This window comes from Mchenga conophoros, linkage group LG3 (genome assembly GCF_057382185.1).
Source record: "Mchenga conophoros isolate Kocher_MC1m ecotype Shallow Benthic linkage group LG3, M_conophoros_male_GT1.1, whole genome shotgun sequence".
Classification (NCBI taxonomy): Eukaryota; Metazoa; Chordata; class Actinopteri; order Cichliformes; family Cichlidae; genus Mchenga; species Mchenga conophoros.
This window is the reverse complement of record NC_140528.1, coordinates 15,427,076-15,449,096: the sequence shown is the minus strand read 5'-3', so window position 1 is coordinate 15,449,096 and position 22,021 is coordinate 15,427,076. Positions and strand designations below refer to the sequence as shown.

The 22,021-nt window shown below is 43.1% G+C and overlaps 2 protein-coding genes and 1 long non-coding RNA gene across 4 annotated transcripts in view; 2 read left to right on the top strand and 1 right to left on the bottom strand.

Annotated features, from left to right (window-relative positions):
• Positions 1–47: 47 nt before the first annotated feature.
• Positions 48–9,481, top strand: LOC146577398 (focadhesin-like). 2 transcript variants are annotated; one of them, XM_085254093.1, is made up of 5 exons: positions 48–467; positions 1,533–1,637; positions 7,482–7,583; positions 7,680–7,807; positions 8,569–8,757. In XM_085254093.1, exons 1-5 carry the CDS (start codon positions 396–398, stop codon positions 8,633–8,635), a joined length of 474 nt encoding a protein of 157 aa, XP_085110219.1. In that variant the 5' UTR covers positions 48–395; the 3' UTR covers positions 8,636–8,757. The 2 variants fall into 2 exon arrangements, with proteins under 2 accessions (XP_085110219.1, XP_085110228.1); XM_085254102.1 differs by lacking the exon at positions 8,569–8,757 and adding an exon at positions 8,915–9,481 and having other exon boundaries at positions 50–467.
• On the bottom strand, positions 3,806–9,002 carry LOC146577399 (uncharacterized). Its single transcript, XR_014889462.1, has 5 exons — positions 6,032–9,002; positions 5,808–5,844; positions 5,299–5,676; positions 5,100–5,212; positions 3,806–4,968 (listed from the first exon to the last, which is right to left on the bottom strand). It is a non-coding gene; the product is annotated as an uncharacterized LOC146577399 (long non-coding RNA).
• A 1,233-nt stretch (positions 9,482–10,714) lies between the features above and the next one.
• The window catches only part of LOC146577396 (NACHT, LRR and PYD domains-containing protein 12-like), a 99,076-nt gene continuing 87,769 nt past the window's right edge, over positions 10,715–22,021 (top strand). The window contains exons 1-7 of the mRNA XM_085253728.1: positions 10,715–10,772; positions 12,315–12,407; positions 12,520–12,669; positions 12,776–12,889; positions 16,531–16,766; positions 16,883–18,689; positions 20,200–20,376. Coding sequence (XP_085109854.1) covers positions 12,319–12,407; positions 12,520–12,669; positions 12,776–12,889; positions 16,531–16,766; positions 16,883–18,689; positions 20,200–20,376 — 2,573 coding nt within the window. The 5' untranslated portion in view covers positions 10,715–10,772; positions 12,315–12,318. The remainder of the gene's footprint in view (positions 10,773–12,314; positions 12,408–12,519; positions 12,670–12,775; positions 12,890–16,530; positions 16,767–16,882; positions 18,690–20,199; positions 20,377–22,021) is intronic.

Below are 22,021 nucleotides of genomic sequence, written 5' to 3'. Positions count from 1 at the left end.
ATTTTATTATTTTACATTTACATATTTTTTTTCCTGGGGACCCTGTGACACCCATTGAAGAGCCATAGGCTGTGGATCTCTTAAGATCTCACTGTTGGGTTTGTAAGGCCATGTTACTCCTAAATTTCTACCTTGTTCAAAGAGAAGATATAAAACAAAGTTCTAAGCTAATCGACCTTAGTGTTCTCCTTTTTTAAACAGAATCGATAAAGAATCGAAAATGGAACCGGAATCGTGAAAATCTTATCAACACCCATCCCTATTTGTCGGTACTGCGCAAAGTGGCCAACAATCCAGCAGCAGCGACCGATTGGCTGTTGGCGGTCAGCTCCGCCCTGTCGTCCAGCCAGCGCCTGTCCTCCTCTCTTGTCCTGATTGTGACTTATCTCATCATCATGGGTCAGGAAAACATCTGCCAGCTGGCTTTGAAAGCAAGCCAGGCTGTCGCTGCTGCCGACCCCTGCCAGGTAGATAACCCACACAACTGTTCTCTTAAATCTGTGGACTGAATATAAAGTAATGCATGTTGTTCCCTCTGACATGTAGATATGTTGTATGTAAGGCAGCTAGCTTGTGTTTGTCTTTCTAAGAGCAGGAAACACATGTTGATAACCTGGTGTTTTGGCACCAACACATGACTTTGAAATGGTTCAGATCAGCAGGAAGATAAAAGCTGTCACTGCTGTGTGATTGCTGCTGATCTGCTGCCGTATAAAGGGAGAGGTTAGGGAGTGCTCTAAGGGGACAGACCTCCCTCTGGACTTGTGTTGGAGTCACTAGCTGCAGATGAAGTGTGAAGTTTACCCCTCATTACTCAAGCGTGCACCGGGCCCCAGAGGATTCACCTTCTGCTCTAATTGCTCCCAGAGTGCTGCACACACTGGTGTTTGGATGCACTGGTTGAAGGTTGTTGGCATATTTGAGTCCTCTGGAGATCTCTGCTCGCTCGTACTTGTCATGTTAAACGTGCAGCAGCAGGTCTTTGTTACAGGAAAAGCCAGAAGCTAACCACTATGAACCTTAATGATGATTTACTGCAGTGATGTTGATTCAAAGTGATGTTTTTGGCTCGACAGCATTAAACGTGTCATCGCTCAGCTTTATTTTCTTTGCCCCTCCCTCTCGCTCTCGGGCCGTGCAGGTGAAGTGGTCGCTCTGCAACAGTTAAGGCTCGGAGTGACATTAGGTGTGTGGTGGTAATTAAGCTGTGACACTGCACAGCAGCGTGGTGTATCTAAGGACCGTGATGCTGTCTCACTGTTTCCTTATTTGTAACCTGTCTCATACTAAAGTGTCAGGACTTCATGTGTGATCTATGAAGCTTTAACTGACTGCAGAGTACAAGATGGGCACCACACATTTAGTATCACAAGGGCAGACTCAACCCTGCTCTATCTGTTTATGCTGAACATCCTGTGAAGCTGTCGGTTTGTGTGCACGTACAGGTCAGTGATGCAGCCTCTGTACGGTCTGACAAAGTGCATTTGATGTTTGGTTGGTGTGTTTGCTGATGTGGGTGTTTCCCTCTGCAGGTCCCGCCCCTCGTGCTGCTTCTTTTGTTCAAACTGACCAAAGAAAAGAATCCCGTCCTGGCTCACGCTGTTCTCACAAGCCTGCCAAACCTCGGCACTCATAAGGTACGCAGCACGACTAAGAAGAGCCTGTACTGACTGTGAGCGTCTGGAGACAGGGCTGGAACATCAGCAGCACCTTTCTACTTCATCTGAGCGCTCACAGTGTGTTTTAGTCCATCACACACACATGTGAGCTTTTATCTGTGGGGTCATCCAGGTCATGTAGTCTGAGGAGCTTCTCTTCATCCAGGAGGCTTCTAGAGTTTAAAAACCAGGGACCCGCGTGTCCCAAATACCAGCCTGTGAGCACAATCCACCAATAGCAGCGATAGATGTTAGTTTAGATTTTTGGGTGATTTAAGTTGCAAAGCCGTCATTTCAGTCTGCCAGGAGCTGCTCAGTTCAGAGCAACATGAGATTTTTGGTTGCCAGTAATTTGCTAATAGAACAGCCCCAGCTTTGTAATGAAGTGCAGTCAGTTGCCCATAGACGTTGCCTGATGAGTGCAAATGATTAAACAGAGTGCACCTGTGTGCAATCTAATGTCAGTACAAATACAGCTGCTCTGTGACGGCCTCAGAGGTTGTCTAAGAGAATATTGGGAGCAACAACACCATGAAGTCCAAAGAACACAGCAGACAGGTCAGGGATAAAGTTACTGAGAAATTTAAAGCAGGCTTAGGCTACAAAAAGGTTTCCCAAGCCTTGAACATCCCACGGAGCACTGTTCAAGTGATCATTCAGAAATGGAAGGAGTATGGCACAACTGTAAACCTACCAAGACAAGGCCGTCCACCTAAACTCAGGCCGAACAAGGAGAGCGCTGATCAGAAATGCAGCCAAGAGGCCCATGGTGACTCTGGACGAGCTGCAGAGATCCACAGCTCAGGTGGGGGAATCTGTCCATAGGACGACTATTAGTCGTGCACTGCTGTCAGGGACCAAGCAGTAAAGCATAAAGGACACAGGTGGTTTTAATTCAAAAAAGGGGTTTTATTGACCCAAAAATATGAAAATATATTTAACAAAGCCAAAACTTAAACAGGCAGACCAATAAAAGAGGTCAACTCAATAGACTAAATTCAAGATAATAATTAACAAAACCTCAAACAACCATATGACAAACTGACCTGCTGAAATGACACACAGGTAGTGATGGCCCGCTTGAAGCTGAAGCTCCGGTGCGTGTGTCAAAAAAATCAACACACTGCTTCAGAAGCACTGTGTCGAAGCTTGATTCGTTTGGCCAGAGTCACGTGATCGGGGACGTCCGAAGCTTCATTTAGAACCTAACTGCTTCGGTATCTGATTCAATGGTTTATAAGGAAGTGAATCATTCGCGGGATTTGTGGAGTGTTTTGATGGTGACAGATAGCGAACCACTGATCATTCTACTGAGAGATTTGGAGCCAGCGAGGAATAGAGGAGGTTCTGTTGTGTGGGAGAATTTTGAGTTGATTTTGGTCAATCGGGTGGGTTTTCCAGCCTTGTGTTCTGGCCGTTTGCTTTTGTTTTGTGCGTGTTTATTATATCTGAAAACGGGAAAAAGGTAAAATGTCAAAAATCTGCTTCCATAATATAAATATCATTAAATAACTTTAGAAAAACTTCCACTTGACTCTTTACATGTAATGTTGTAAAAATATATATTTTATTGTTTAATTAATCTGAAAATGTTAGTCTGCCAAATGTGCAGCAATTGAATTTATTTATTCTCTTTAGCTGATAGTTGGTGGGGCCCAGGTAGACTGTATAACTGCATCTCTACCAGTTTCTCTGCACTCCAGCCTCCTCTGTGCCATGTGAAGGGATTTTCCTTAAGGCAGGATAAATGATCTCCACCAAAAGGAACAGGTTCGGCCATCGCACAGTGGAACAAATTCTCTTTTTAAATAAAAATGAAAAAGGGTTACCTTAAATGCATCATGTTTTTAATTTGCAAGTTCATAAGCATTTTCCCTTTCCATTTCACAATCAATTCTACCCCCAGGTCAAAAATATGTCTGGGAAAATTTCCCTGATATAATATTATTTATAAATACACCTGTCTAGCGATTAATTGCATAAGTGCATGGAAGCAGGACCTCAGAGCAGAAGCATACTCCATAATGTGTTGTACATTATTATATGTATATATTATATGTAACGTTAGTAAATACAATAATTGAAAAATACCACATCAAGAAGTCACAAGCAAAGAAAGACCACACCATGGTGCAAGTTTAAACAAGGAGAGTTTACTGGTCAAAACTATTTATTAAACAAATAAAACAGATTTTTTTTAACCACCAAAAAAATACACGTTCAAAGCAACAGTGGCCCAATATCAGACAGAACTCCACTCTGTAGAGAGAGCAGTCATTATGAAGCAGTTGGTTTTATTTTGTGGATTCAAGCTGCTCTTTGTATTTTTGGCCACCAGATGTCACCAGAGAGGCCTGTGTTTAAAAGCTTCGAGTAATGAACCGTTTTTCAATACAAGCTTCAGAAAGCTTCATTTGGCCATCACTACACACAGGGGAACTTAAATACTGGTTTAGCTAAACCAAATGACACACACGGGGGGAAACAAGATGGCTGCCATATAACCAACTAATACAAAACATTTAAACACACATGAAACACCCCCCAGGCAATGAAGCATGTGGTGCAATCCAATTAGGCTGTCAGTGGTACTTCAGGTCTCTCAGCCCTTTGCTACACCTTTTGCCAGACAGGAGGAGAAGCCAACCCCCAGGTAACTCAAACAAAGAAAAGATGTATTAATATAACATAAAACGGAACTTTGACCTTGCAAGGTTAATATGTGTGCACGCCATATAAACATTGGAAGTAGTGATGGGCAGATGAAGCCCCATGAAGCACTGAAGCTTTTCATCCAATTGGTTCACCCCAACGCGAAGCTTCATGAAGCTTCATTTGCTCTAGCAGGACACCTACTGGACGTAAAAATAATAGCTGGCATGAATTTGAAGAGTGTGGCATTTTGCACACAGCCTGTAAATGTCAACAACAAAAGGAGTGTGTAAAACATGTATATTGTAGTGATGCAGTATACTGTGTATATTTATACTGGCAGTATGGGAAATGATTATTTGGAAATGCTTGAAATGGAAATGATCATTTACTGTGAGGTGAGGTGTGGTTGGGGTGTGGACAGTAGTTGTGCTTTTGTAACGTTGAGGTATGGACAGCTACACAGTCCTGCCTGTTCACATTTTATTCTGTAAAAACTAAATTTTCACTGCTTTTATGACCTTTTTAGTGGGGAGAACATAGCTGGGATTTAATGATTTAACAAATCTTTTGAATCCTTTGTTCTCCACAATGCTAAATGGCTGGGAGTCCTCAATCACCATGCTGACCAGGTCTTCATCTATTTGAGATTGTTCTCCTGAGGAAAGACAATAAAGACAAAGCACAAATATAAATATCACACACGTAACTTATAACAGTTGTATAATATTGTTATATCATTTAGTAACATTACTGCATCCTATATTATCATTGCATTTGATGGCTCACCTGGTCTTGCTCCACAATCGGTGTTCCTCTTATTCTCATGCAAAGCTCTGTAGTGCCTAAGCATGGATGTTGTTGTTATATCCCAGCTCCCTGGCACATAGCAAACACTTCACCTTGTACAAAAGTAACGACAGCTCAACATAAATTGTATTGCACCATCAGTATCATGAAAATACATCTTCTGTAGAAATTTACATACCTTGTTGGGAGGAATAAAATCAAAATGTTCCCACACAGGGGAGGACATCCTCCTCTTCTTAGCTGGCTCCATTCTCTCCTGACTTTCCTCACTCTCATAAACCTCCAAACGGTCTCCAAACTCTCTCTAACCGCAACTCTCCATCAAACACCCACATTTTGAATGAAGTCTGAGGGGTTTATATCGCTGTCATATCTCGCGGCAAAGTTCGAACCACTTCATGAACCAGTCACGTGGTACAGCCGGGCAGCGAGGCTTCGGACGTCATCATTTTCAGCTCCTCCCATAAATGAAGCAAGCCTCGATACGCGCTTCGCGGAAACGCCCCCTCCATTACTCGACACATGCTCCGAAGCCTCGATACAGAACGTCCCATCACTAATTGGAAGGTGTGATGGAAAAATAAATACATTTAATAAAGAAACAATATTGAACAATAAGAATATTTTAAAGTAGTGACTGTAAATTAAACTAAAGTGAATCAACGGGTGGTGAGGTGTGGAGCTTACCATGTGTGGCATGCCATCACAACTGCACAAAGTTGGCCTTTATGGAAGAGTGGCAAGAAGAAAGCCATTGTTAACAGAAAACCATAAGAAGTCCCGTTTGCAGTTTGCCACAAGCCATGTGGGGGACACAGCAAACATGTGGAAGAAGCTGCTCTGGTCAGATGAGACCAAAATGCAAAATGCTCTGTGTGGAAAACTAACACTGCACATTACTCTGAACACACCATCCCCACTGTCAGATATGGTGGTGGCAGCATCATGCTGTGGGGGTGCTTCTCTTCAGCAGGGACAGGGAAGCTGGTCAGAGTTGATGGGAAGATGGATGGAGCCAAATACAGGGCGATCTTGGAAGAAAACCTCTTGGAGTCTGCAAAAGACTTGAGACTGGGGCGGAGGTTCACCTTCCAGCATGAGAACGACCCTGAACATAAAGCCAGGACAACAATGGGATGGTTCAAAACAAAACATGTCCATGTGTTAGAATGGCCCAGTCAAAGTCCAGATCTAAATCCAATCAAGAATCTGTGGCAAAATCTGAAAACTGCTCTTCACAAACTCTGTCCATCTAATCTGACTGAGCTGGAGCTGTTTTGCGAAGAAGAATGGGCAAAGATTTCAGTCTGTAGATGTGCAAAGCTGGTAGAGACAGACCCTAAAAGACTGGCAGCTGGAACTGCAGCAAAAGGTGGTTCTACAAAGTATCGAGTCAGGGGGGTGAATAATTACGCACACCCCACTTTGCAGTTATTGATTTGTAAAAAATGTTTGGAATCATGTCTGATTTTCGTTCCACTTCTCACGTGTTCACCACTTTGTGTTGGTCTTTCACCTGGAAGTCCAATGAAACTGATTCATGTTTGTGGCTGAAATGTGACAAAATGTGTGCAAGTTCAAGGGGGCCGAATACTTTTGCAACCCACTGTATTTTACCTACACATACATTCTTATATTTAGACAACACCTGAGGGATAAAACAAACTGTAAATGTCTCCAGCTGGTGTTAACAGCACCACTAACACATCTGTGCTGATGGGGTGTGTGTATCTGTGATCTACAGCTCATGTCTGTCACATCAAATGCAGCTGAGTTTATGTAGATCCATAAAGCACAGCTGATCGTCCTGCGCTGTCTGTGGTCCTGAAATGAACCTAATAAACAAAGATGTGTTTTTGAGGTTTATCAGTGTAAAAGCAGAGATCAGACTGTCCATCAAATCTCTGTGACGCCATCTCTGTGCACAAATGAATGGCACAATATCAAGAGCAACAAATCAAACACTGCATTAAACAAACTGTGCTAAATATTAGAACCATTAGCAGGACACTGTGTGTGGATAATGTTGGTAAATCAGTTTGTGCACATAACTGAAATGTTCCCCTCTCGATGTTTAGCACTTTGACAAAGGAGCAAAGAGAAATTCCCACGTCTCCCACACAGTTTTCTCTGTGTGAACACAGACAGTGTTTCTTGTACCCAGTTTGTAGGAGCTGGGATTGGACTCCACCACAGCAGCCTCTGTGTGGGATAGATGCAGTGCTCTGTAGTATAAAGCACTCTGTCAGTGAGCTGGACTCTCCAAACCAGCAGTCATCGTCTAACATCTGCCTTCTTCAGCTGTAACCGTGTGTTTCTCTTGTAAACTTGGCTCTGATCATATGTGCTGTAATATTCCAGCTGTGCTTCCCGATCGTGCTGCACAGTCTGCACATGCTGGCCGGCTCCCCCAAGCTGAGAGCAGTGGGACTGCGCCTCATGACCGCTCTGTGGAAAAAACAGGTTTGCAATAATAAGGCATTACTATAAATGTCATATTCATGTGTTCAAAGCTTCTGTTTGTCTTTGATTGTGTGCTGCTTTGGTCATGTCTGTAAGGACCGGGTCTACCCAGAGCTGCAGCGTCTAATGAGCCAGCAGGACAGCAGGGTGGTGCTGGGGAGGGACGCCCAGTGGGAGCAGATCCTGGCCAGGGCCGCCTGTGTCAGGGACATCTGCAGAGAGAGGTGGGTCCTCCCATACTTACAGAAACAGTGGGCACTTCCTACATTCACTGGTTCATTCATTCAGTGGACTTTGCATGCACAGTGCAGACAGTGTGAGCTTCCAACACCTGGATTCTTCATCTTCCCTTCTAATGAGTAATAATCACTGACTGGACTCTTCATAGATGTTTCTGCTCAGCAAGCTGATGAAAGTTCAGAAAAATAGAAATATTTGTTTTTTCAGTCACATCAACTTTGCTTGTTAAGATAAATGAATGCACTTTGTAGCTTTGCAGTGAATGAAGCCTCAGCTCGACGCTCCACTGAGTCCCTGTTTCTCCAAAAATCAGCAGGAGTCCAGTTTTAAATATTTCCGTACAAATGTCCAGAGCAGCTACACGTGCCTGAATCCAGAAGGATCAAAGTCTTACAAAGTTCAGTTCAAACAGAGAGACTGAGAGGCAGCTAACTTCCTGTCTCTGCCAGACTATCAAAATAAAAGCATACATTTGAAGCAAAAGAAATCCAACTATGTCAGTCTGTAAGCACTGCTTCCCATATAATACAACTCTAAGCAAGTGAGCCATAACTTTATAGTTTTAACCTTTAACCCAAAAACTATGTTGATCATATAAACTCCACAAACTGCATCCAGGCTCCTGCACACGTCCTTTACATGTTAGCTGTTAGCTAATGCTTGTCAGTTTTTGTGAACTGGCCTTTATGTGTGTTGATGAAATAAAACGATGATTTTATTTGATTATTTCCTTTGTTCTAACCAGCTGGTGCACACTGTCCATCCTCCCGGGGCCTGTTACGCCTGCTAACATGTACATGCAGCTTTTTTAGCAGCATTAGTGAAAACCTGGGAAACCCTCTGGATGGATGCTACCGTACAAATTTAGCAAATCATTGAGCTGTTTCGTTGTTTTCACAAATGCTTACGTTTGCTTTTATTGTAAAACATTTGCAGCCATAAGAGTTTGCAATGATAAGAAGCTGTGTTTGGCATTTACTTACTTACACGTGTCCTGGCACTTTTAATGCTTTTTTTAAAAATAAAAATGGTAACAAAATTAGAAGAAACACATTTCCCACTTTGTTCACGCTGATGTGTGTGTTAACCAGGCCTTACCAGCATGCAGGGGACATGGTGGCTAAACCTCCTTAGGAAACTCAACTCCTTTGGAGTCAGCACACCCATCATGATGACTTTTTACTACGCCTTCCTGGAAAGCATCATGACCTTCTCCATCACCTGCTGGTCCCACTCCCTCAGCCTTCATACAGGAACAGACTGCAGCATCAGTGTGCTCTAAAATCATTGGCCTGCCTGTCAGAACTCTGGCAGGTTTTCATCAACAGGCCCTTAGACACGCAGCCAAAATCATCAACGACCCCTCTCACATTCTTCACCCTGCATTTCAATGGCTCCCCTCTGGGCGACGCCTCCGCTGCATTTCCTGCAGGACTGAGAGGAGGAGGAGCGCCACCTTTGTCCCCAAAGCAGCTCTGCTTTTTAACTCCAGCTGATAAGAACATTTCCCACACCAGAAACATAAACTACACTCTTATACTACCAACACTTTACTCACTTTTAGTCACTTACAGTTATTTATTCACCTTCAGTCACTTTAATTTTAAAACTGTGTAATTTTAAAACTGTATATTCTGTGTATTTATTATCTCACTCTTATTGTGCTTATCTTCAACGTCATGCTGCTCTGTTGTATGTTAATTGGCCCTTGGGGATAAATAAAGTCTCTCTGATTCTGGTCTTGTTTTTTTATATATTGGTAGTTTGATAGGTTTCGTATTTGTTTTCTTTTACATCATATTAAAATGTATAAATATATAGATTTAAATATATTTGTGTATTCATGTCTGGATTGTGTTTGGTTTTCTTTTATTTATTTCTGCAGTGGTTGTTGTGTATTACTATTTAGATTGTCTTTTTTCCATTACTGTAATTGTGTATAAAGTTTGATTTGAATGAAATAAACAGAATGTAAATAATGATGTTTAGTGTTTGAGATGGAAGCTGTTTCTACAGGATCCTGATGGACACTCAAAGGTTTATAAAATGTTCTCATTAGTTGTTTGCAGCAGAATATCAACCGATGTGAACCAAAACAACAAAAGTGTGTGAGACTACAGATTCTAGAATCAGAACTGCTGATTTCATTACTCTGAACTTTTAAAGGCAGGTTTTGTATCTGAGAGCAGGGACACTTGCTGTGTTCAGTGTGACTCGTCTCTGCAGAAGGTCAGGGCTCTGATAGTTGCAGTTAGCGGGTGACTTACTGGGCAGGTGGCTCCTGAGTGTCTGTGGGAGTCAGGGTTCATTATGGTCCTGGTTGCTACTGGAAATAAAGAAACAAAAGGAGGGTGTGATGTTCAGGAAGTACAGACTGTAGCTCAGCAGGTAGAATTACTAACTGGAAGGTTGGAGGTTTGATCCCTGGCTGCTCCAGTCTGCACGCCACGGTATCCTTGGGCAAGATGTGGAACCCCGACTTCCTCTCCGATGCATCCATCATAGTGTCATTGTTAGAAAAAGAAGTGCTTGTGTGAATGAAGCACGCTGTATAAAATGCTGTGACTGCTCATATTGAAAAGCAGCTCATAAGAACTGGTTCATTTTCCAGATAATTCCACTATTAAGACAACAGACATTTGGGAGGCTTTCTCTGAGAGTAACACTGAAAGTCTTGCTGCTCCTCCACAAAATGAACTTCAGATTAAAGACACAGCTCAGCTAAACACAACTCAAACTAATCTACACTATTTTTCTTTATTACGCAGCGTTTTTATAACTATTTCCAGATGTTTCTAAAGATGAAAACAGAATTAAACTCCAGCCTGATGCGTTTCTGAGGTTCCTGACTCTGACCGTCCCTCAAACGCCTCTCTGGGCGTTTCCTTCCGTCGCTTTTACTTTCGCTTTCGTGAATGTTGTGGCGCAGTTGATCGTCTCGAAGTTAAGGTAACGTTAGCAGTCTGTACTGTTTTCCTGGCTGACATCAGCTGTGTGCAGCTTAGTTTCAGCATAAATCTGCTTCGTTTTATGTGAGATCAGAGTCTGGGAACGAGACAGAAACAGTTGATGATCAGCAGCTGAACTCGATGTTACTGTGGATCCACTGACTGATGTCTGTAGGCAGCTTCTCCTGCCTCCATCAGTCTGTTACGGAAGCCCGTTTCCGCCACAAAAAAAGGATCCATTCTCGAAATGTCGAGTTAGTTCTGCCAATCAGTAATCCAGCTACAATGCGCACTCAAACCCGCATCGCAACAAATCGGCGCTTTCGAGAGTACGTTAGCTGATATTAACGCCATGTGATTCAGCTAATAACAGAAGGATTTCATCATTTGTGAAGCCACACAGACAATAATCAGCGACTTGTGCATTTATGACTGGCTGTAATTCTGGTGTCTTAGCTGTAGCATTTGTAGCTGAGGGCTTCAGCTTCCGGGTAACAAGGAAATTACGTCATTCACGTAAATGACTGATTGACAGCACTAACTCTTAATTTTGAGTTCGTTTTTTCAAAATTCCAAGTTAATAAGTCGAAATTACGAGAAAATAAGTCGAAATTTCGAGTTCTGGATCCTTCTTTTTTTTAGTGACGCAAACGGGCTTCCAGTGTGTGGATGTTGTTTAACTGCTGACAGTGAGACAGGGCTGTCCTAAGAGTCGCTGCCAACACTTCATCTATAAAATGCATTTCTCTGCTCGTTCGCTATAGTCTGCTGTCGTATTTGTATGCAGGTTATTTTCAGTTTAACTGGTGATGTTCATTCGTGTATTGTAGGTGAATGCGTTGATGATTGATCATAAATTAGTAAACTGGCCGTTTTTGCTCAATAATTCCTGTTTCATGTTCAAACCGTCAGACAGAAACTCTGCGTTTGTTTTTATGTTCTTCAGCCTGTTGTTCTTGAGGTAATCTGTGATGCGTTCAATGACCCTCCACATGCTCTGAGGCTCATTTGAAGAGAAACAGAACTTCATCTTTAGAGCATAAGTGGGTTTTTGCCCTCTTTATGCCCACGGTCAGGCTCTGTTTATTGTAGTATAACACTCATAGGACACAGTGACCCGCTGCACACACACTGCACACACACTGCACACACACTGCACACACACTGCACACACACTGCACACAATGACAGCTGCAGAGTTTGTGTCTGATGTATTAAGTATGAAACACTGTTGGGTTAAAATCTGGTCAGAATGAATCCAGGTGCAGGTGTGTCAGTTTAGGACCACTGGACTAACATCCAAGTGCTCACAATATAAAGTGTATTCTGTAGTAACATCCTGGTGTTGCAGCAACAGTCCCACATGGAAACGTCAACACTCAAACTCAAAATCTCTTTTTGTCAACAATAAAATGACAGCAGACCAATTTGAACAAAGTTGGTAAAAAGCTTCAGAAATTAGTAAAATATTAAAAAGTGTCTTGATGCTCAATCATCCAGTAAATCCCCAAAGAGTTGACTCTGTTCATCTGGACGTTTTCAGCAGCATGGATCAGTGTGAGGACAGAGAGGAGGGAGTCCCTCCCTCTAAAAGCACTCTGTGTGGGGAACATGAGAGCCAGACCAAAGCTCAGAGGTGAGATGACCATCTCTAACTGTCCATGACTCTTCTCCATGTCACAGCTCAGCACTCACATCACTGCTCCATCATTATTCACACTCATACCTCTGTGTGTGTTGTTTTAAAGCCCAGAGCTGTGGGGCGTACCAGGCTCAGCTGGACATAACCCTGAAACTAATCCAGAGCCTGGACCTGAACCCAGCTGTGTTTCTTTAAAGAGCAACAGGTCGAAGGAAATTGTTGTAAACTTTAACAAAAGACTGTTATGTGACAAAGAGTAAGTACATTATTTTTATGAGATTGTTCATCATGTCTTTAATTTAATGTTTCCAGTTTTTCCTTCCTGTCTCATGAAGCTGTGACATTTATTGTTTTTCTTTTAGGATCAATAAGAGGCCAGAATCTCCTGGACCTGAACCCAGCTGTGTTTCCTTAAAGAGCAACATGTCGAAGGAAATTGTTGTAAACTTTAAAGGCTGTTCTTCTGCTGCTGAGAGGTAATGTGTGTCTAGATGTTGTTCCTGACTCTGTATTTTTGAATAAATCCTCGTGTTTAATATCAGCTCAGCTCTTTTTCACACACATTTCTATGTTGGTGTGTGAAGCGGTGTGTGTTGGAGTGTTTCCACAAACACAGCAGTCAGAGTGGAAAGAGTGGATGTTGTAGGAGGTGTTTGTGTAGTGAAGAGGCTGAGTGTCTGTAGGACTCCAGCTGCTCCAGCAGGTGTCTCCTTTGTGCTTTGCTTCAAACACAGTGTAGGGAGGAGCTTCCACTCAGGTCTTTCAGGTGTTGCTGGATGGAGGAGGACAAATAGTTTTTCCCTTCAGTGACACTTCAGCAGCTCAATGTTCTGGGAGATGTTTGTCTTTATGAAGGTTTATGGATTCTTGTTCTTACTTTGGTTAAACTGAGCAATACATTTTCCATCTAACATTTAAAGTAAATTTCCAGGTGAATAAAAGATCTGCAGCTGCAGCCTCTGTATTGTATGATGCTGCAGAATGCTGTGGTAGCTGTTTGGTTCCGGGTGCCTCTCACTCTGTACATAGTCGAAGTCTTTTCTTCACAGCTGAAACTGAGACTTACTAGGATCATTATAAAGCTGCGATTGAAGCTGTTGTCCTGTGAGCCGCCTATCACGCAAGCTGTTAACTCTCAGAAAATTGTTCTCTGATTCAGTTGTGTCTTTGGGTCTGCCAGATCTCTTCCTGTCACAGTTTGTTTCTGAGTCTTTGATGGTGAAGGCCCACCAGAGGCTCAGTCAAACTGGCGATGGCTGTGTCCCAATTCAGGGGCTGCACACTTCGGAGTACTCCGAAGAGCGAGAAGGGCGGAAGTCCGAGACTTGCAAAATGATCTAACTTCCATCGCACTGCTCAGGTTGCCTAGCAACCATGACGCTAACAGCTAGAAACATTTCATACAGAATTATTTGACAGAAATGAAGGAAAAAAATGTTTTTTTATCAGATGTTTTGATTTGTTGAGTATCTGAGGCTGAGACCAAGGGACTGTAAAAACATGATTGTTGGGCTATATTTCTATATCCAACTTTATTTTTAAGCTTAGCTAGTACAGAGCTTTCCAAAGTTTGGGGCCCGCCCTCTGGGGGGGCGCAGAGCCATTGCAGGGGAGGGGGGGGGGCACGGTATGAAAAGGAAAAAAAAAAAGAAAGAATGCTTGGATGCTGCTAGCATAATTGACAGGTTTTTGACGGGGCTCCCGTCAAAAAAACGCAAAGGGGGGAGATGAAGCATCCAAACCAACTTCCTTCCAAGCCAAAGACTAGGAAATATGGTGAAGCATATCTTCCCTTCCCTACAAGTGCCAATGTAGGTCTCCCCTACAGAATTGGTTTTCCCTGCGTCAGGAGCAGCACTGGGCTCTCCAAATCACGGACAAACAGGATCCCACAGCTGTTTATGTTTTTAAACCCATTTTCACAGAGAGGAATTTTTTGACAAATGTATTGACAGCAATGTTGAATATTATTACACAGGAAAAAAACAACTACACGTAAAATAATCACACCATGACGCCTATACCTTTCTAAATAGTGGGACATTAACTGTGTGTGTGTATGTAAGTGTGTGTAAAACCTGCAGATACAGACAAAATACTGACTATCTGCCATTCTGCAATTCATCTCATGTAAAAAATAACGTGGTGCACAGCGTGATGTGAAAAAAGGCACATACCTTTGACGTTGCGTGATGAACTCTGTATTCCTCGTCCAGACGTCAACGCAAAAAAGGAGTTTTGAAAAATCTCAGTGTTCGGTGATTCGAAACGCCGTTTACGTGGACGAAACAGCTGCGTTTTCAAAAATACCCGTGTAGGTGCGGACGTAGTGTAAAAGAGTTAGTAGTTTATTTTCTTACTACCTGTAATTTATTGCAGATCACTTGTATTTGCTTAATATTTTTCTAAATGTTTGAGGTGTGAAATAAACCGCAATGGAGCAAAATATGGGTGTGTGTGGTTGGAGGATGTGTTCGTGCGTGCGTCAAAGGTCAGGGAGTAAAAGTGTGTTTTAAAGGAGGTTTAAAAGCAGCGAGTGAAGGAGCCTGTCGAGGTAAATCGTTCCATAACTGATCAAATTCAGTTGGTGGACCTCTGTGTGAAATCAAGCATCTGGTTCACAGAGAGGATAACCCTCACATGGGCTGTACAACATTATATAGGGAGACAAAAACAGAGATTATCGTAGCCATCGCTCTCTCGCATGGACGTGGCAGTCTTGCTGTCTGCTGCGAATCCTCCCCGTACCTCCGTGACCTCGTCTGGTATCTGCTCCCTCCTCTGTAAGAGACAGTAAAGGAAAACACGTCTCTGCCTAGTCTTGAAAATCTAATCTTATCATCCATTGTTCTTCTAGGGCCTCTTCTTCTTGTGGCCTCAGCTAACTGCTAATATTTAAATGGCTAACATTAACATGTGTGCCAGCCAGGTTAACATTTATGATGAACTATGATTAATTAACTGATGTTGAAACTGGAGCTTTACTGACCTCTGAAATTCCTCCTAAAGTGTTATTCAGTGTTGTGACAGTCAGCTGCTTCAGCTGCTGCTGGGATGGGCTGTGGCAAAGAGAACAGAGAAAATCCAAATCAGAGTTTTTCTCTGAATTAAAAGGAAACAACAATATATTCTACATGGTGAAACTGATGGTTTATGGTGTTTGGGTCTGTTTTTCTGTATTCATGCAGATAAAGTGTAAACTCAGATGAATTATACCATCAAATGTTAAAGGAAAATATCAGGATGAGTGTCTGTGAGCTGAGAAGGACGTGAAGCGAGCAGTTTATCCCAGAGCTGAAGCTGCTCTGTGTGCAGAGATGAGCTCAGATTCCTGCTGTGATTGATCAACAGTCACAGAAATGTAGACTTGTAGTTATTACTGCAGTATGGTCACAGCAGATACTGATAAACATGTATTATGAGGATGGATGATCAAGTTTCTCACTCTCTCCTTTAAATCTCAGTTTTTTCTTCTTCACAGTTTATCTGTTAATTTATTAATGAATAACACTGAAAGAGTTTCTGTTATATTTCCCCTTGAACATCAGCTTATTAGGGCGGCATTAGGAAATAGCCCCCCTCCAAAGAATGAATAAATGAATGATGATAATAATAAAATGATTCAAAAGCAGAGCTCAGAGTGGTAGAATGGTCAAACATGGATCCACGGGTGGTACAACTGCATTTGGTGACGTGACCAAAGCAAATCTTTCAAATAATCCCACCATCAACGGGATGTTGTCTCCTTTACTACGGTTACTTTACTTGGTCACCGTGTGAATTTCTTTGAAATGAACCAAATTCTTTTATTTGTTGGTTGTTGCATATTTAACCTCTACAGTCAGGAAAGGAGGAGATGAGGCCTCAACAATGTTGGGTTGTAGCTGTGCTTCAGGTTAGAGTGAGTGTCCATGGAATAAATGTAAGTCAGTGAACTGGAAACATGACTGTGTTCAAACTTTGTTTCCTTTTTATAATGAGTCTAATCAAAGGTGGACAGAAGTATCTCCACTGTGACTTTTCTGTGTCACCATCAGAGCTTCTGCACAGTGTCATCAAATCTGGATGTTTGTCACTAACAGTCACTGATTTTAGTGATAAAGAAATGTGTTCACAGAGGGAGGAAGAGGAGTGGTGTTTGTGAGGAGGAGCAGCTGTCCTGCTGTACTTTGTGCCAGGACGTCCTGAAGGATCCAGTCTCTACCAGCTGTGGACACTGGTTCTGCAGACAGTGCATCTCCTCATACTGGGACCAGTCTGCTTCATCAGGAGACTCCTCCTGTCCCCAGTGTGGAGAAAGATCCAGAAGCAGAGCTGGACTGCAGACAGCCAGTCAGAGCAGCTGTGTACAAAGTAAGACTGAACATCTGTCTGCTGATGGACTCATTTCTGAAAACTGCACTTCTTGTGTTGTTCAGACATTGAAGAGTTTTCTTTCTCTTTAGTCTCATTGTTTTTCTTTCTTTCAGCAGATGTTGGTCTGCAGGAGGTTTTAGATGAACATAAGATCAGTCTGAGGAGGAGATGTGAACGTGTGACTGAAGGAAGTGATGAAACAGGAAGTAGAACCCTCCTCAACAGGATCTACACTGAGCTCTACATCACAGAGGGACAGAGTGAAGAGGTTCATACCCAACATGAGGTGAGGCAGCTGGAGACAGCTTCCAAGATGGACGCCCTCCATGACGCTCCAATCAGGTGCCAGGACATCTTTAAAGCCTTACCTGACCAACAGAGACCCATCAGAGTGGTTCTGACCAACGGCGTGGCTGGTGTTGGAAAAACCTTCTCAGTGCAGAAGTTCACTCTGGACTGGGCAGAGGGCTTGGAGAACCAACATGTCAGTGTGGTGGTTCTGCTTTCATTCAGGGAGCTGAACCTGATCAGAGATGAGCAGTACAGTCTTCTGGAGCTGCTCCACGTTTTCCATCCAACATTACAGAAGGTCACAGCAGAGAAGCTGGCTGTCTCTCAGCTTTTGTTCATCTTTGACGGCCTGGATGAAAGCAGACTTTCATTGGATTTCACCAACAGGAAGCTGCTGTCTGATGTCACACAGAAGTCATCAGTCAGCCAGCTGCTGACAAACCTCATCCAGGGGAATCTGCTTCCCTCGGCTCTCGTCTGGATAACTTCCCGACCCGCAGCAGCCAATCAGATCCCTCCTACATGTGTTGACAGGCTAACAGAAGTACGAGGCTTCACTGACGCCCAGAAGGAGGATTACTTCAGGAGGAGATTCAGTGATGAAGAGCTGTCCAGCAGAATCATCTCCCACATGAAGACATCCAGGAGCCTCCACATCATGTGTAGTATCCCAGTCTTCTGCTGGATCACTGCTACAGTTCTGGAGCACATGTTGACTACAGAGCAGAGAGGAGAGCTGCCCAAGACCCTGACTGACATGTACTCACACTTCCTGCTGGTTCAGACAAAGAGGAAGAAGAACAAGTACCACGAGGGACATGAGACGAGTCCACAGGAGCTGACGGAGGCTGACAGGGAAGTTCTTCTGAAGCTGGGGAGGCTGGCGTTTGAACATCTGGAGAAAGGAAACATCATGTTCTACCAAGAAGACCTGGAGCAGTGTGGTCTGGATGTGACAGAGGCCTCGGTGTACTCAGGAGTTTGTACAGAGATCTTCAAAAGAGAGTGTGTGATCTTCCAGAAACCAGTCTACTGCTTTGTTCATCTGAGCATTCAGGAGTTTCTGGCTGCTGTCTACATGTTCCACTGTCACACCAACAGGAAGACAGAGGTGCTGAAGAACTTCCTGGAAAATAATCCAGATGATCCTTACTATTACATTTCATTTTCTGATGATTTGCTGATGAGAGCCATGGAGAAATCCCTCCAGAGTAAAAATGGCCACCTGGACCTGTTTGTTCGCTTCCTTCATGGCCTCTGTCTGGAGTCCAACCAGAGACTCTTAGTAGGTCTGCTGGGTCAGACAGAGATCAGTCCAGAAACCATCCAGAGAGTCATCAACAACCTGAAGAAGATGAACAGTGATGAAATCTCTCCTGAAAGAAGCATCAACATCTTCCACTGTCTGATGGAGATGAACGACCTCTCAGTACATCAGGAGATCCAAGAGTTCCTGAAGTCAGAGAACAGATCAGAGAAGAAACTCTCTGAGATCCAGTGCTCAGCTCTGGCCTTCATGCTGCAGATGTCAGAGGAGGTTCTGGATGAGTTGGACCTGCTGAAGTACAAAACATCAGTGCCGGGACGACAGAGACTGATTCCAGCTGTGAGGACCTGCAGAAAGGCTGGGTGAGTCCAGATGTGATCATTAACATCATTGATCAGTGTAGGTTAGTAGTTTAATGTTGAAAATAAAATCAGATTGTAACCACAAAGTGTTTGTGTCCGTACGCTGCAACCTTCCACACCATTCCTTTATTGTACAGACTCAGCAGCAGCTCCATGGATCCCAAATCCAAGAGTGGAGAACAGATTTGAAGTGTGTCACATCCATGCAGTCACAGCTGTTTCCACCATGTTTCCACTGATATTAATCCTGTTCAATGACACGTTTCATATCAGTGAATATGTTCTTTAGGACGTCCACTGACATGTTTAAGTGTCCTGCTGGAAATCACTCAAATCATCCATGAAATCCATGAAAAATCCTTTTAGTGATTCTAACTTCACCCTCTGTCCTCTCTCTCTCTCCATCCTCCTCACTGCTTCTTTCACTGATAATCACACAAACATCGTATTCAGCTACAAAATAACACAATAATATCATCTGATGATCATTATTATAAGAGCAGGATCCATATTTGATATCAGAGTAACACACTGCTTGGTTATGTGCAGTCATCATCAGTGACTGTGGGTCAAACAGAAGCTCTCTGATTGGTTGCTGACCTTGGTCACCTGTCCACTCTCACCTGTTTGTGTTTGCTCTCTCTTTGCTGTCTCCATCCTCTCTCTCCTTTCTCTCCCTCTCTGTCTTTGTACGTCACTCAGGTCCAATGGAAACAGTGACCTTTACAAACCAATCAAAGACAAACTGATCCATGTCAGGTTATAACAATATTCAAAGTGAATACAGGCTGCTGCTGGACACAGACAGGTAACATCATTTTGACTTGCTGTCACCTGGATCTGGACTCATAAACACTGAAGCCCTGAACAGGAATACAAATCATTTTCTGCCAACTAGCGACACAGCAGCAGATAATGGCTCAGAAAGCTCAAATGAGCCAATCATTTCTGTGTTTAGTTCCCCTGAAATCAGATCTGATATCAGCAGCTCTGAGTTCATTCATCATTATTGTCCAGTGATGAGATTTCTGCTCCGTTCGGTAACAGTCAGCAGGTTTTTCCTGCGTGTGGACGTGAACAGTCGTACCTGACAGCAGGTAGCAAACAGAGATCATCTTTCCAGCTGGAACTCTTCACTGAGCTGAACTCATTCGAAATGTTCTGGAGTCAAAACAGGAAACAGTCCAAATGTGTGTCTTCACTCTGACTCTGGATCAGATCTCAGTGACAGACTGTGGACATTATGGAAGCCTAAATGTGACACCATCTTCCTCCTTCATCTGCAGATTAAAGCCAAACAAAGATTCTCATTAAAAGTCTGCAGGTCTGAGAGAGACTCAATCGTTGTGTCATGTCAAACACAGTAAGAGGAGCTGAAGCACAGATGTGAAGAGCAGATTCATCAGATTATGACCTCACTCTGTTTTGTCTTCATATACATTCAGTCTGTGTTTATAATGCAGATTTTCTGCTTCTATAATAACACATTTTATATTTTCTATCATCACAGACTGACTCAGTGTCGACTCTCAGAGTCTCACTGTGAAGTTGTGGCCTCAGCTCTGAAGTCCAGCCCCTCCCATCTGACAGAGCTGGACATGAGTTGGAATGATGGCCTCCAGGATTCAGGTGTGAAGCTTCTGTGTGCTGGACTGGAGAGTCCAAACTGTCGACTGGAGACTCTGAGGTGAGTTCACTGACTGCGGCTGTTGTTGTTTTTCTATATTTCAGGTCTTTGATGTTTGAAACTTTCTTTAGTTCCTAAATGTTCAGGATGTGTCTGAAGACAAATGTGAAGAAGTTTGAGTGCTTTCAGAAATGTTGTCTTTCCAAACGACTGAACAACAGTTTTTCCTTTTGGCTCCAAACAGAAGTGACAGACTTGAGCAGGGTTCATTTAAAGGCTGACAGAAGTGGAGTGGTGACGGGGAGATGTTTGACAGGACAGTGTTTCAGCCTCCACAGGTTCATGTTGTGCTCCATCAGTCAGTGAAGATGAAGTCAGTGCTGATGAGGCTGTAGAGTGTGTGAGGGATGTGAATGAGGATGATGAAGATCTGATGATAGCAGATAAAAACAGGCTGCAGAGACTTTGAGCCATACAGGGCACACAGTGTGTGTACAGAACAGCTGAAATCATTATGGAGGCCTCACTGGGATATGGAAGCATCACAGTACAGCTTCAGTGAAGCTTTAAAGTCTCTGATATGAGATGAGAAATGAAGCAGCCAGAGCTTTTTCATGAGTGGAAACCCACTGTGACTGTGAGCTGCTGCTACAGCCTCCAGATTAGCCAGCAGCTCATCCTGCTCAACATTTCCTCACCAACTTTAATGGAAGTGTGATGTTTTCAGCTGGAGTGATGGTCAGGGTGGCCTCCCTCTCCTCTTCTTCTCCTCTTCCTCTTTCATTTGTAAAGCCACTTCTGCTGCTTTCATTCATTTGGAAGTCCTGTAGCTGAGTTTGGGAGAGACTAACAGCCTCGGCAGCAGAGGGGAGAAAGGCTGTAACACCACCACTTTACTCTGTTCTACCTGTCACATCATTTTATCAGGAAACAAATATGCTCATGTTTTTACTATGTTTGTCTTGAAGATGTAAGAAGATCACATGGTGCTTTTTATTATTGTGTTGGTTTGTTTGCTGTCTCTTGGATGGAGCCCAGCTGTGCGTGGCCCCTGGGCCTGTGGTCAGAGTGTGTGCTGGATAATCCGGCCCAGGATGAGGCCAAACTGACATGGGATGAAATGTCTGTCACATAATTGAGCTTAGTGTAGTTTCATTTCTGCACAATTTAAAAACAACCAAAACTTTGTTCTGTCTTTTCTATGTTATACTGTAGACTTTCTTTGATACTGTGTCCAAAAGGAGCAGCTTTTACTTTGAAGGGGAGGCGTCTCTGTTTCCTCTTCAGGTTGGATGATGGAAGCAAATGAGTGTGTGATGTTCTTTCAGTGTTGCACTTTGTAGACGCTCCCTGAGCACTGGTCTCACAGCCAGCTGCACATAGAGACCAGTGTTGTTAGTCCAGGTCAGAAGATGACTTGTTGGAATGAAAATGAGCTTGTAGTTTGTCTGCTTTAATAATGTGACTGGAAAAAGGTGTTGGACTTCAAATATGTCCATTTCTTTCACACTTCACCTTTAAAAGTGAAGCCTTGTGGTTCCTGGAAGGAAAAACACGACTTTTTCAAGTCTTTGTCCTGTTTTTATGAGAAATGTACGACTTTAATGTGAAACATTCAGAGTTTTTTCTCTTGTTGTGTTTGTTTGAAGCTGCTTCCTGTTGGCTTCAGCTGTTTGGAGTTTCCATTTTCTAAACTTCTACATTC

Bases quoted from the DNA above. Each gene is read 5' to 3' on its own strand.
- LOC146577398 (XM_085254093.1), top strand. From the start codon at position 396: ATGGGTCAGGAAAACATCTGCCAGCTGGCTTTGAAAGCAAGCCAGGCT. The intron at 468-1,532 runs GTAGATAACCCA...TTCCCTCTGCAG, and splicing joins CTGCTGCCGACCCCTGCCAG to GTCCCGCCCCTCGTGCTGCT. The intron at 7,584-7,679 runs GTTTGCAATAAT...CATGTCTGTAAG, and splicing joins CCGCTCTGTGGAAAAAACAG to GACCGGGTCTACCCAGAGCT.